This window comes from Micropterus dolomieu, linkage group LG08 (genome assembly GCF_021292245.1).
Source record: "Micropterus dolomieu isolate WLL.071019.BEF.003 ecotype Adirondacks linkage group LG08, ASM2129224v1, whole genome shotgun sequence".
NCBI classification, from domain to species: Eukaryota; Metazoa; Chordata; class Actinopteri; order Centrarchiformes; family Centrarchidae; genus Micropterus; species Micropterus dolomieu.
Window position 1 is genome coordinate 8,560,172 of NC_060157.1, and position 14,461 is coordinate 8,574,632.

Here is a 14,461-nt window from a genome sequence, read left to right on the forward strand (position 1 = left end):
ATTTTACCCCCATGTTAATTCTACCTTTCTTGACTTTCTTGACAGATATTCTGACTTTGTGTCCCTGTTCTTTACTGTTTAGCTATGATGGATGGATGTCTTGATGGACAACACGTTGAGCATTGACCATTGTGTCCAATGAGCGGGCAGGATAAACGGCGTTGACGAGGAAGATTGCTGCAATAAATGTTTTTATAAATGACCTGAATTATACTCTAACCTGGAATGATGGTGAAAAAAAGTACATGTACCCAACTACTATACTTATACTATACTACTTTATTCAAGTATTTCCATTTTCTGCTTTATATTTCTACTCCATTATAATTCAGAAGGAAATATTGTACTTTTCCTCAGCTACATTTATTTGACATCTTTAGATACTTATTTACTTAGTGTCAGGTTAATACTACAAAATATAATCAACAAGTAAATCATAATGTAGTATTATGGATAAAGATAAGACTTTGGTGAAATGTGAAAGCTTCCCAGCAGTACATATAGGAAAAAAAATAAACCCCACCTTTGCCAGTAGCAACATTAAAGTGATGCACATAATAATGCACTAATACTTATCTAATAATACAACATACATTATTCATTTTACATAATGAGTGCTTTCTTTTGATGGTAACAGTAACGATTTTTTTGTTTTTATATTTTTATTTTGAATGCTGTTCTTGTAACGGAGTATTTCCACACTGTGGTATTCTTTTACTGTTAAGTAGCCTACTTCTTCCAACAGTGGTTGGTGTTTGAGGTCTGTGTTCAAATGTATCTCTGCAGACAACAAGAGGCCATTTAACAAATGTGATAAAAACCTGTGATGCACCACGTGATCCATTCACAACACAAAAGTCACCTTGCAGAATTTGTGTTGTAGTTGTGTCTGTTTTAATTTACAGTATGATTTAAATAGCTGTTTATTGTCTGATGAATTGGCTTAAACTGAAAACATGGGATTCTGCATGAAGTTCCTCCTGTGGTGCTACTAAATGCCACAAGGTGGCAGCTTTATACCTGTGATCAGTTAACCCTAAAATTTAGGCCTCCTCAGAATTTCCAGATTTATTCCAAAAATTAATTTGAGAGAGGATATCTATCTGTAGGCTATATCTAAAACCTAGCAAATATCGTATCTGAACTGACATATATGGATATGTCAGGGTCTGTTAAGGCAGAGAGAAAAACGTTTTTGACTTTTTTAACATCAGCCAAGTGACCTAAATATTTAATAAAGGTGCTGATTGCGTAAATACATGGTTAAATACTATAGGGTACATGGCAAATTACCTGTTTAATTATTTGTCAGCTTTCCAAAGGAGAAAGTGGAAACTTAACTGTGTAAAGTCACCCAGAGTCACATGAGACCGAAGAAAGTGGTGACTTTAAAAAGTAAAAGCTTAAAATGTGGAACTCGCGCCTCGATGGGGAGATGTGAACTGTTGAAAGAAATGTTGGCATAAAATCAACAAAGAAATCAGTTTAAGTCTGTTAATTCTTCTGAATTATTGCTATTTTAGCATAATTTAATATTGTGGGATATGTTTAACATATCCCTGCGACCCTGTACGCAGGATAAGCGGTTGACGATGGATGGATGTTTGACAAACATTTGATGCAGTTTGTCTTTATGAAAATACACTGTAGGCCTACTGAAAAGCTGAAAATTGGTAAAAATAAATAAATGTTACTTGGCTGAAAAGAGAAAAAGAAACTGCAGAGCATTTTCGTCAAAGGTCAATGAAAGGATTTATTTTGGAAATGGTGACCGGAAGTCGTTGACAAACTAGTCTGACCCAGCTGCTCACTCTATCCTCTGCATTTTGGCCAAGTTTCAGTCTTCAGGATGAAAAGCAACCAGTCGGATCTATTCAGTGAGCTGCGGAAATCAGTGCTTTTAAACCTATCTGTGTAGCCTAAACATCGTGATCATCTTGAACTGAAAAAATAAGCTGCACAGCTGAAAACGTTAAGAGAAAGATGAACCGAGACGGAGACAAAAGCACAAAGACTGCGCTCCGGAGCCAGAAACAACACAAGGCGCATCAGCCGGTATCCGCCCAGAAGAAGAAGAAAGATCCGTCTCCTAAAGGGGCCCAAAGTGGCTCCTTCTCCAAAGACTCACAGTCCAGTCAGGAGCTGAAATCGGCGGGACCGCAGGGAAAACGACCGGGGAAAATGTCATCAAGTGCCACGGTGGAGAGCCAGAGGAGCCCCGCCGCGCAGAGGAAGCTGTCCGACGCCAGCAACGCTTCAGAGGACCTGAGCAAAGACTCCGGCTGCGTCTCTGGGAAACTCTCCTCGTCAGACAGCAGCTCAGAAATATCCGATTGCCCCTCGGAGGGCAACAAGCACGACTCTCGGAGCTGCGACAATGAATTAAGCTGGATAGACGGGAGCGCGTGTGTGAGCCCGGACAGCGAGGGCAAAGCGTGCGCGAAGGCAGCGAGAGATACTTGCGCCCCCCAGCCGGATGCTGCTGGAGGGGGTCTCAGTCTGTTTAACTCTTCAGGGGCGTTTATAGATCTCATGATGGGGGAGACAACCGAAGACCTTGTCAGGGAGGTGGAGGATTTGAGGTCGGAGAACGAGTATTTGAAAGTAAGTTAATGTAATTTGGTTTAATTATATTAGTTTAATTTTGTTTGTAATTTTAATTCTATTTGCACGACACTCTACATTTCCACGTATTTGTGTGTTGGTTCATGTGTTGCTTCTTTATGAGATCTACAGGAGGCCCTCTGAGCACCAGAGCCGATTTTCTGTAGGTAAATACTCGTGTTAATCTTCATTAGAAGCTGCAGGACAAGTGAGGGAAAGCTATCATGCAAGAACCAAAAGTCAAGAGTAATTATTTACATTACTTAGGCTATGTGGCATCATCGGTAGTATGTTTGATGTTATGTTGAAATAAAACTGATAAATTGCATAATCACACATCCCTTTTTATTAGCGCCATTCAAAAGTAGAACACTATAGCCATTTATTTGAGCAGTATGTAATGTGAGTGATAGACTGCTGTGCCTTTCATTTAATGTAGGCTACTTGCCATATAAATAGGTCCTCCTGGTATTCACTATGTCACTTGAGCATTATATCAATGTTTTTACAGCAAGAAAAGTGAATTATGGGTTTTTAAAAAAGGAGAAACTAAACAAATCAGAGGGCTCAGTGGAATGATTTATTTTGTTAGTTTTTTTGCCATTTAAAGGGGTAGGCTACTCCAGCAATTTAGGGTTGCACTTTCATAAAGTTGTGGGACTTACAAAAGAAATATTTTAAAAAGAAGTTCAACATTGAAGCAGCAGAGGTTGAGAAATTTTGACTTTTACTCCAAAAACCCACAATACAGTTGGATAACATATTTCATTAAGCTCCCTTACCTCCTAAATTCCCTATGTTCCCTTCAGAGCACACAGAAGACATTAAACAGCTGTTTTCACAGGCTGAGTTGTAAACTGTTAAAAGGCATAATATTACAAATCATGGTGTAGAATATTAACAATAAATGAATTATAGGCTAATAACAATAGGAAAAGACAACAATAAAATTAATACAAAAGAAAGGCACATTGACAAGAGGTTCTTTGCTGCACTTGAATTTGTTTATATGTATGTCGAAAACAAATCCCGAGAGGAAATCCCTTTTTCCAATGAACCATTCAAATCCACCATCTTTTTTATTCCATTGCTTCTTCTTCATTGTCAAACAGGTGCCACATTACAGCAGTCAGGATTCGGGTGTAATCAGCTTCACTTCTTTCTAACTCCAAAACACCTTATTTTCTTTTTAGAAGAAGAAGAAGATACTTTTATTGTCACGTACACATACATGTTGAAAAATTCATTCATTCAAAATTCATCTCTGCATTTAACCCATCCCTCAAGGGAACATTGGGCAGCCGCTGTGCAGCGCTGGAGGACCAACTCCAGATGTTTATCAGTGTGAAACGGCACTGACTGGAGAACCTAACATGTTTTTGATGGTGGGGAAACCGGAGCACCCAGAGGAAACCCAGGCAGACACGGGGAGAACATGCAAACACCACACAAAAAGGCCAGGACAACAGGGGTTTGAACCCACGACCTTCTTATTGTGAGGCCACAGTGCTATCCACTGGATCACCATGCCCTCTTTTTCATTTTCAAACTTGTAGTCTTCTGCAACAACCTACTCGAACTCAAGTGACATCACTTCTGGCGATTTATCAGATTTTGTGCGGGTCCCCCTGGAACCACAAATGGCTTTATACTACTTTTGCAGTAGCTTCCCATTACCTGTAAACAGATTTTGATGCTTAAAATCAGTGGAGTTCCCCTTTAATATACTGAGACTCATAACGATGGTAGCTCTGCCTTTTCATTTCTATAACACATGCACCAGGATTTCCCTAACTTTGAGCCAGAATGGTTTTAACTAATGTAAATTACTGTAATATACAATGTGTGTAAATATTTCTGGAGCTCAGCAGGAAATGAGCTTAGGGTGCAATAACAAATAAAAATGATATTTTATTATCCCCACAAAATAATGTTCACTAGGCGACATCTCAAACACAAGGATACTTGAATATATAAAGCAGCTTTTTAAAAAAAAATTCCTATTCCTTAAAAATAGTTTATCTGTGTTGTTTGTCCCAGGATGAGGTGGAGGAGCTTCGCTGTGAGATGCTGGAAATGCGTGACATGTTCCAGGAGGAGGAGGTGTTCCAGCTGCAGGAGCTGCGGCTGCAGCTGGAGCAGGCCAGCAAGACCTGTCGCATACTGCAGTACCGCCTCCGCAAGGCCGAGCGCCGCAGCATCCGAGTGGCGCAGACGGGCCAGGTGGACGGGGAGTTGGTCCGGAGCTTGGAGCACGATATCAAGGTTAGAAGTCCTCTACCCTTTCATCACAGTTACTCCCCCTCCTTCCTTCCTCTGAGTATGTGAGATCATGTGGTCTTGTTAAAACTCACTCGCCACCAACAAACAGTAAAAGCTCCTTCTCCCAAAGTGGCTTTTGACTGAATCACTGCAATTCCAGCTGCTAACATCAAAGTGAACATTTGCTTTTAGTCCCACAAAGCTATTTCTCATTTGAGCACACTGACAGTGACCGTGTTGTTCATGCACACTGAAGGACTGTAATCAGTTGACAGCAGCCTGAGTCACGACTGTTCACTGTGCTGTAAAATACTCCCTGCTGTTATTCAGCACCGCAAAAATGTCATTAGTTTGAAATGTCTTCATCATGCATCCTGTTTATATTTTTGGCATACTGTGGTGTAATTATGTGGTGAGTATACCATCACGCGCAACCCAGCTCAAAGAAACAGAGTCTGGCTTCCACCACAGATTGATTTGCCCCGATTCTGATAAAGATTACTGTGCTTTTATGTTTCCTACTCATGGAGAACAATGTTTCCCATCAGCCTCGCCCTTACCCCTCACCCTCCCATCCACTCATATGGTGAATTCCTGTCACAAACATTTCCTTGTAAAGTTTCTCAGCTTTAGCCAAACCAACTGCTGCAGAGAACATGCTGCAGTCACAAAATAATGTTCATGAGTTTGTACAACCAAGGCCAAAAGGTTTTCTTTACAGCTCTTTACTCTGCCTGACTGGAGCCATGGATGGATTACTAAAGAGGCCTGCTGGGCAGTGAGCCAGAGTCTACAGAGACTACAGAGACTACAAAGAGACACAAAATTACCACAGAGACACAAAATAAGATGCAAAACGACCAAAAAGAGATGCAGAACGAGAAAGAAAAACACCACATACAACAGCTACAAAGAGACACAAAATGAGATAGAAAACGACCACAAAGACACACATAACGAACCACAAAGAGACACAGAATGAGATACAAAATTAGATGCAAAATTACCACAAAGAGACACAAAATGCTATGCTAAACGAGATGCAAAATGACCATAAAGAGACACAAAACAGCCACAAAGAGACACAATCACTACAAAGAGTTTTATGTCTCTTTCTAAATATTTGTATCTTATGTAAGTGGAATGGGGAGCCATTTACATGTCTGTGCCCAGGGGCCCATTATCTCATGTCCATGATTGGGGCTACAATAACCTGCTGTTGGCTTTGTTTACAGGTTGCAAAGAGTGTGTCCCTCCGGCTGTACAACGAGCTGGAGACGGTGCAGAAGAAGAATTCCCAGTTGGAGTGGGAAAATGAGACGCTGCGCGAGAAGACACAGGAACTGGAAGGAGCCAGACAGGTCTTACAGGCTGAGGTGGAGAAAGCCAGAGAGGTGCAACATTAAAGCAGAACATTTTATATCTAAGCTCCCCTTCTGTCAAAATCTTGTTTTACTTACTGTCATATCACTTTGATGTTTAACCTTAACTGTGCAGAATGATGCCCGTGCAGAGTTTGACTCTAGAAGGCTGTTTTCACATGAATCTGCTAAAGGAGGAAAGCATATCACCTTAAAGAGATCAGAGTTTAACATGGCCATGATTTTGTGACATCACAATTAGTTTGGAGCCAAACATGGTCCAACATGCAACTTACAAAAGTATGATGTGGAACCTCCAGTGCACATACACTGAGGAAGATTTTTCAGTGAGGTGGAAGACATCTTGTGTGCAGCAGTTAAACATTTGAAATAAAAAGAAATTGCATTTTCATAGATTGTGGAATTTGAAATAAGGGTGTAGGAGTAGATGTGCTTTTAAGAAGAGTTTTTTGTGGAAATGCATGTCAGACAGAAATTATTACTTTAAGGAGAGTAATTTGTTAATGTCTAGGGAGGGATCTATAATAAATCTGTAAATTAGGTCTAGAGATTCAGCCTAAATTTTGAAAGAAACGTAAACTGCCTCCATCCCTCTGGTCAGGACTCCTTCTCATTTCTGCTACTACACAGCTGCACCCATCCCTGCCAGTTGTCCCTCTTCATCCCTCTGTCACCCTGATGTCAGGTGACACATGACCCGGGTGCAGATCAGTGATATGAGAGGAGGGCACGGCCAGCAGCTGCCTGGTGCATGGGCAGGGTGAAGCAGCCTGGTATGCTGAAGCCTGAACTCCAGGCACAGCTGATATCCTCAACTGAGGAGACAGAGAAAAGGGAGAGAGGGTGCGATAGATTTTAAAAATAGACTCTCTCTCGCTTTCTCTCTTTCTGCTTCTATTAAGCTAGGCTAAATCTGGATCAGCATGTATTATGGCTTTCAAAAAGGCGGGTGTTTGTGTGCCGACATACTGACCTACAATCCTTCCCGCAAACACTTTTATCAAACATTGGCTACCACACCCTGACAGTGATTGAATTTCCAGCCCACCTTTTATTCTTGCGGCCTGCATCAGTGTCTCCAGTGATAACGATCGTGACCACCAATGACACGTGTTCGGTTTAATCCAGGATTCAGCGCTTTGGCATGAGCTCAGTCTAGTCCACTCATTGGAGACATCTGCTAGTCCCTTTGATCCCAACAGGGAAATCCACTTAGATTACCTAATCTAGAAGGACAAAACACAGTCTAGATGGATGTGAAGGAGAATTTCAGAGATTGATGCTGCAACTTGACTGTGACCCTGTTTGTGGGACTTGAATGGTAACTTAATACTGTCAGGTCACAATAATGAAACCATAAGGGAAAAATAAATAAACTGCACTTTTATTTCCAAATGCAACACAAATTATGGAAATTTATATGTTCATTATGCATAGACATTTCAAGTCACAGTACAGGATCTGTACAGCCTAGAGAATTGAAGGGACTGTAACCCACTCCTTAAGTTTGCCACTTCAAGCCTGTAGAAGATGACTATTATTAACACCGTGACATCCTGTCTAGAGTCTAGGAGCGAGACAATGCTGCCAGACTGAAGCTTACATTCCTCTCATGTGGAGCAGGGAAAGACACAGATGTGAGACAAAGTTTAGATCAAATCACACCATGGAAAGTAGCACAAGGGCTGTACGGGCATGAAGAACATTTTAAGTGATATTTATTTAAAGGAGTACTTCGACATTTTGGGTAATAGACTCATTCTTGCCAAGAATTAGATGAGAAGAAAACAGGGAAACAGCTTGCCTGCTTCTGTCCAAAGATAACAAAATCAGACTACTAGTACCTCTCAAGCTCACTTATTAACACATTATATCTTGTTCGTATAAACCATGGTCTACAAGATTCCAGGAAGTCACGACGCCTGGCCAAGAAATAGTCCGACACTTAACCTTGTAATACCACAAACCGACATTTTTAACAAAAGAGATATAACATCTTAATTAGGAAGCCTTAGAGGTGCTGGCAGGATGGATTTTATTACCTTCAACAGAGCCAAGCTAACCGTCTCCTAGTTCATACTGAATGGACAGATATATAAGCGCTACCCATTAAACTCTCTGAAAGAAACTATTAATTTATTTGTATTTGTATATTGAAGAATCCCACTGAGCTTTGCAAAAGATTTCTCAGTGAGTTGTCATGTACAGTACATCACAATTTTATTAGGTAGATAAAGATGCCTCAGAAGGTGTATGCTACTTGAGACATCTAAAATAATTTACATGGTCGTCAATGACAAGTTGCTCAGTTGAATCTGTTTTTGGCCATATTGTTTGTATTGCACCCTTGATAAACCTCTTGGTTATGTTTTTATCCTTCAGAGCTCTCTGAAGAAGAAAAGCCTCCGATCAACAGCCAGTAAGGTTGAGAAGAGGCTCTCTCAACAGATGGAGGTTTGATATGTTTGTAATTCATGTCTGATTTCAAATGTGGTTGCAGCGATGACAAATTGCATGTTGCAGCATACTTATTTATCATCCTCATCAGAATGATTGTCATTGTTGTTTGTTTGCCAAAAGGATGACAGCGCCGATCTCAGGTGCCAACTCCACTTTGCCAAAGAGGAATTAGCTCTCATGTGCAAGAAGCTCACCAAGTTGGTATCAGAGAGTGAAGCCATGCGCGAGGAGCTGGCCAAATACCACTCAGCCTATGGCGACATAGATGCCACCCAATCGGCTGTGGGCAAACAAAACTCCGCCCACGGCAGGGAGGCAGAGGTCAAAGTTCACTTGAAACTGGTGGAAGAGGAGGCCACACTCCTGAGCCGGCGCATCGTTGAACTGGAGGTGGAGAACCGGGGACTGCGAGCAGAAATGAGCGACCTGAGAGAGAAAATGGGAAGAGGAGGAGGGGAAGAGGAAGAGGAAGAAGAGCAGCAGGATGTGTTGGTGGAAAATCTGTTGACTGCAATACCGGTGAAGGAAATAGAAAGCACAATAGACGAGGAAGCAGAAAAAGTTAAAAGTGATGTTGAGACATCTCTGCTTTGCAACCAGTCACAGACTGAAGGGATGAACGCTGCTTGTCAGATTACTCGAGAAGGTCCCGTGGGTGGTGAGTGGGACCCTTCAGATGGTACTGAGAGCTTTAACATCAACAAACTTCAGAGGGGCCTCAAAGGAATGACAGTGAAAGACTATGAAACTCTTCTGGCTCTCAGAGATCATTCCTGCATTTTGGGTTCAGCCATCCAACTCCTGACGACACCACCCAAAAATGGCCACTGCTCAGCTCCCTCGTCTGCTTTTACCTCTCCGACAGAGGTGGACTTGAATGGCAAGGCACAGAAGATATTCCTGCCAGGGCCTTTGAACGAGGCGTTGGAGCTTCTACAGGCCATGTTACTGGCTTTCATCGGGAGGGTGGAGACGCTTCTAACAGGAGCAGATTCAGGCAAACTCTCCGTGCACAAGGAGGGCCAGGCTTGGGATTCCTACACTTTCTCCTTTCTCTCTGGAGATGGTGCAGATCACAATGTGGATGCTCTAAGCAAGCAGGAGTGTGTAGAAGACCTCCGCACCACAGAGGTTAAGGAGAGAGAAAAACAACTGAGACAAGCAACTTCCTTCCAATGGGACCTCCTCCACAGCTGCAGGGACCCCAAAATGCAACTTTCCTTGAAGATTCTGTGGATCATCCATCAGTGGTGTCAAGTGAAAGGACCTGGGCTAGAGGGAAAAGAGGTAAAATTAAAGAAAAGTACTTACATTTTTAGGGCTAAGGCACATATCTTCAGTATCTAAATAACTGTTTTTTTAATTCAGGGTAAAGACAAAACCATGTCTGTGCTGCGGGGGTTGTTGCAAGACCTCGGTGCAGAGCTTCAGGATGAGCGGATTGAATTCGACAGTGAGGCCAAGGCCACGCAAGGCAAGGCAGCTGAGGTAAGGATGGTGTTTACCCTTTAGGCATGTGTACCCATCCTCCCCCGCTGTGTGTGAGGCTGTGTGATACAGGGAAGTCCTGCTGATGATCTGTCTCCCTGGCTACAAGTCCTCCTGACACTCGGTTCAACAGGCATCATGAAAAGTCTCATGCCAAACTATTTAGGCTAATCTCTTGTTGAGGCTGCAGCCAAACAGGACATGTTCAAATATGCGGCATGAAAACACTCAATTGATTCTCTGCATTGTCCAGACACGTGCACAAATGCAAATTCTTCATAACGTTCAGCAAATTAATTACCCGCTTGGTCAAATGCAAATACAGATGGTTTGAATGGATGGCAGATAAGAAATGTAATCTAACATTTGAGTTGTTGCCACTGAACAGCATGAGTCAGGATCTGCTTTGAAGGGCTGGATTTATTTCTTTAAGGGTTGTTTTTCCTCCTTACTCCACTGACTAGACTATAATCCCTCCTTTTCTCCGAGGCACATTTTGTTTGTCATGAAAAAATCAGGCTAGGAGTCTACAGCCATGCTAGCAGCTCTGTGAGACTGAACTAACACACAGCGGTGCTCTGAGCTAAATGCTAGCATCAGCGTGGCAACATGTTCACAATGACAGTGCTAACATGCTAATGCATGATGCATGGGTTTTCTACCTGTAAATATCGTAGACGTCAACATCCAAGTGGTAATTATCAGAAACAGATTTTCTGAAAGCTCAGATACATAAGAGTTCTCACTTAACACGGAATTGCCAGAAAACCAAAAAAATATGGACGAGTCACATAAGATTAGTATATATAAACCTAAATTTTAGGGTTATAGTGTTATAATGTCAGTGCACAGTATTTCAGTCCTCACGCCAACAAAACAGTCTTGATGACGTGAAGGCTTGCGAGCCTTAAACATGGGAATTCTAATTTCTACAAATCATCCCATATGACATGAACACAGCATAATGTTTAGTGTTTATTTTACTACTTTTGTTAATTAGCACTAAACACAAAATACAGCTGAGGCTGATGGGAATTTCTTTACTTTTTACAGTATTTGCTCATACAGCAAAGTACTGGACAAATTGAAGTTTTGATCTGATGGTATGCTGAGAGGTACATGGAATTAAATGCTAATATATCCAATAGCTGTGGATCTACAGGCTCACAAATTCAGTAACTATCATTTGGCTGATATATGTGTTTTCTTTTCTCTCTGTGCTCAGTGTCCCGATAGCGGTATCTTTCATGATGACTCTGAAGCTGACAGGTCAGTGTTTTCTGCAAGCATTAGAATCTTGTCCATCTTGTCACTGAGGTCATACTTTATGTATCATCTGCTGTTTTAACAGAATGTGCAACTCAAAAGGGAAAAGACTTAGGCGACAGTTTTCTCTTTGCTGCTGTAAGAGGAAGAACTGGTGCTATTTGAGCCAGGAGGCTGCCCAGCTGGACCAAGAGGACCCCGTTAAGACATGGGACCATCTAATCATGCCTCTTAGCTTCCCTGATCTTGACTTTGAGCAGATGTCCCTGGAGAGAAGCCACACTGCTCCGGAGAAGTCAGCCATCCGCATCTACTACAGCCCCCCGTCATCCCGCAGAGTCCAGCTGGCTCAGAAGCAAAGGCCCGCCACAGACAGAGAATCCGTCAACACTGCCTCTCCATGGTGCACGCCGCCGACCTCCTTTTCTATGCTTTGTCTGGGCTCATCTGCTAACCTGAGTGACGACATGAAGGAAATGACGGCCAGCTGGAGGCAGACAGTTTACGGCACTTCACAGGAGAAGAGAGGTAGATTACAGGGGCAGTGGGTGGACATGGCCTGCTCAGGTACTCAGACCCATATGAAGCCACAGATGGTCAGCGTTGGTCTTCAGACAGATGGAGCACACGGGCCAGTCGCTGTGAGAAGCAGTCCATCTCGAGTCTTGAACACCTCCCTAGTCTCTGCCCGCTCTCACCACATCTCCACCTCACTGGATGGGGTATCAGGCCGAGTTGAGAGGCCAAGACAATCCACCTCCTCGCCTAAACTGTATCGGAGACACTCTGCATCTGGTGTAACCTCTCTCCCCTCATCCACCAATTTGAGCTCCTTATCTACATCTACGTCTAGAGATCGAGCGCTGTGGAACCTGAATCACCAAAGCCACACCAGCCTCACAATGACCCGCCAAACCAGTCACAGAGCAGGTACAGGTCAGAACCACAGCTCTCTGAGCAGCGCCAAGCCTCCCAGCAAGTCTGCAGGCGCCAACCGTTACGGCATGGTCACAGAGTTCCTGCGCAGGGTGAGCGGCCGGGCAGACAAACCAGTACCAGGGTCAGTACAGAAGACGAAGACTGGGCTGAAGAACATGGAAAGTGTTCCAACAAGGCCTCCTGCCGCTCCTCTGCACAGGAACGACAGCGTGACGAGGATCGTCAACCAGAGGTTCATGAAGCAGAGAGAGGAGGCCAGTCGGGTCCAGAAAGAGGAGAAGGGGGGCAGTCTGAACCACAGTGTCAGACACAGCCAGAGTACCGTCACGGCAGAGGTGAGTGTAACCAAAGTCCTAATAGGTAACCATCTTGGTAGCGCCACCAGGCCCCTATCTAAATGAATGGGGAGAGAGCTATAACTGCACTCAATGTTCACCCGGATATAAAAAATGCATGTATAGAATCACCAGTAAAATCTGATAAAAACGCTGAAAAAGTTTGATGACTTTGCCCCAAATAAGGTTTAAGAAGCGTTTTTCCCGTCTCGGCTGTTAAAAACAGATGATTGGCTTTCTAGGGGGAGGAACGGGATATTCACCATCTTTGGCGTTACAGGCTTTCCCTATACAGTTGTGTTGAGGATTGTTTAAGTGGCGTGTCTCCTCTTAAAACGTCTCTGCTGTAATAAACATTTGTCACATTTCTAACTCTAAAGTCAGAATTTTATACATCAGAAACACACACCTGCTGCTTATTCACCAAGTATTTAAAGAGGTGGACAAAATAACACATCAATTCCCATTTGATGAAGCTCATAATAATCCTTTTTCGCAGCAGACATTTTGACATAATACAATTAATAATGCCTGAATTTCATTTAGCTGCTTCAGTTAATGGGTCCTGGTATTGTGCATGTTGACTTACAGTCACACGGTCATGGCTTATTAGGGACACTGGATTTAGTTGAGAGCCAAAGTTAATGTTATTATTAACGCCTGTACTTTCACTACTATGAGATATGTCAAAATGTCTGCTGAGAAAAATGTATGTCAGAGGTATTTCAGTTAATTTAAGAGGCTATAGCTTATTCTGCTGTAAGGAAAATACTTGAAAAGCGTCTTTCATTCAGTGTTGTAAAGGCCTTATTTTCAGCTTGTGATCAATGACATCACTTATAAAACCTTGTTGCTGTCTCACATAGGCAGTCGTATTACCCGAGATATGTTAACAATCTAAAAGTCTGTGGAGTTGGTCATCAATAGAGCTCTGACATTGCCATTTCTATATTTGAGATTTCCAGAAAACGAATACAGTTACACGGAGGCGAGATGGTCTGCTCAGGTGGTCAAGTTAAATAATTTTGATCTGAACATTAGCTCAAGTGCTGCAATGACTAGTCAATTAATTGCAGTTTTTCTCAGTCACTTTGGTGCATTTCTCAGATCAGAATTGAAATTCTCAAAACTAATTGTTCAACCTCCACATCATCTCGTCACTTGTGCACATCATAAAAGCACTTTCTCATTGTTTTCAACAAATTGCAAATGACTTGACACACTGATGCAAATGATTATGTACAATTGTCTGCTGTTTCCTACATTATCACTTGCTTATGTCCTGCTGATCACAATGAATTATACCAGTCTCTGTTGAATAATCTTACCCCCCAAAACATCTAGGCATAAGTTCATTGCATTAGTCACTACATGCAAAATGGTTGAACACTTGTTAAAATACTTTATTCATATCCTTTGCCTACAAGTATATACTGTAGCCAAACGAATTGTTGTTTCTTAAGGACCATAAACAAAGTAAGAATAGACCACAACAACATCACAATAGCAACACTCATACCAATACTCAATACCAGTAAACAGTAACAATATACAGTGAGCAGTAATATATGTATATATATATATATATATATATATATATATATATATATAAACGAATGTTGTTTTCCCCTGAGAACGGGATAATTAATTTTCTCGTGATCACGAGATAACAAACCATAGCTGAATACAGGGGCTGGCAGGTGCGTTTCTTTAGGATAATTTCAA

The 14,461-nt window shown here is 42.1% G+C and overlaps 1 protein-coding gene across 1 annotated transcript in view; it reads left to right on the forward strand.

Annotated features, from left to right (window-relative positions):
• Window positions 1-1,847: 1,847 nt before the first annotated feature.
• Window positions 1,848-14,461, forward strand: part of LOC123975585 — a 14,109-nt gene continuing 1,495 nt past the window's right edge. The window contains exons 1-8 of the mRNA XM_046057184.1: window positions 1,848-2,604; window positions 4,645-4,869; window positions 6,102-6,260; window positions 8,631-8,702; window positions 8,829-9,995; window positions 10,077-10,196; window positions 11,422-11,465; window positions 11,548-12,736. Of these exons, the coding sequence (XP_045913140.1) occupies window positions 1,984-2,604; window positions 4,645-4,869; window positions 6,102-6,260; window positions 8,631-8,702; window positions 8,829-9,995; window positions 10,077-10,196; window positions 11,422-11,465; window positions 11,548-12,736 (3,597 nt within the window). The 5' untranslated portion in view covers window positions 1,848-1,983. The remainder of the gene's footprint in view (window positions 2,605-4,644; window positions 4,870-6,101; window positions 6,261-8,630; window positions 8,703-8,828; window positions 9,996-10,076; window positions 10,197-11,421; window positions 11,466-11,547; window positions 12,737-14,461) is intronic.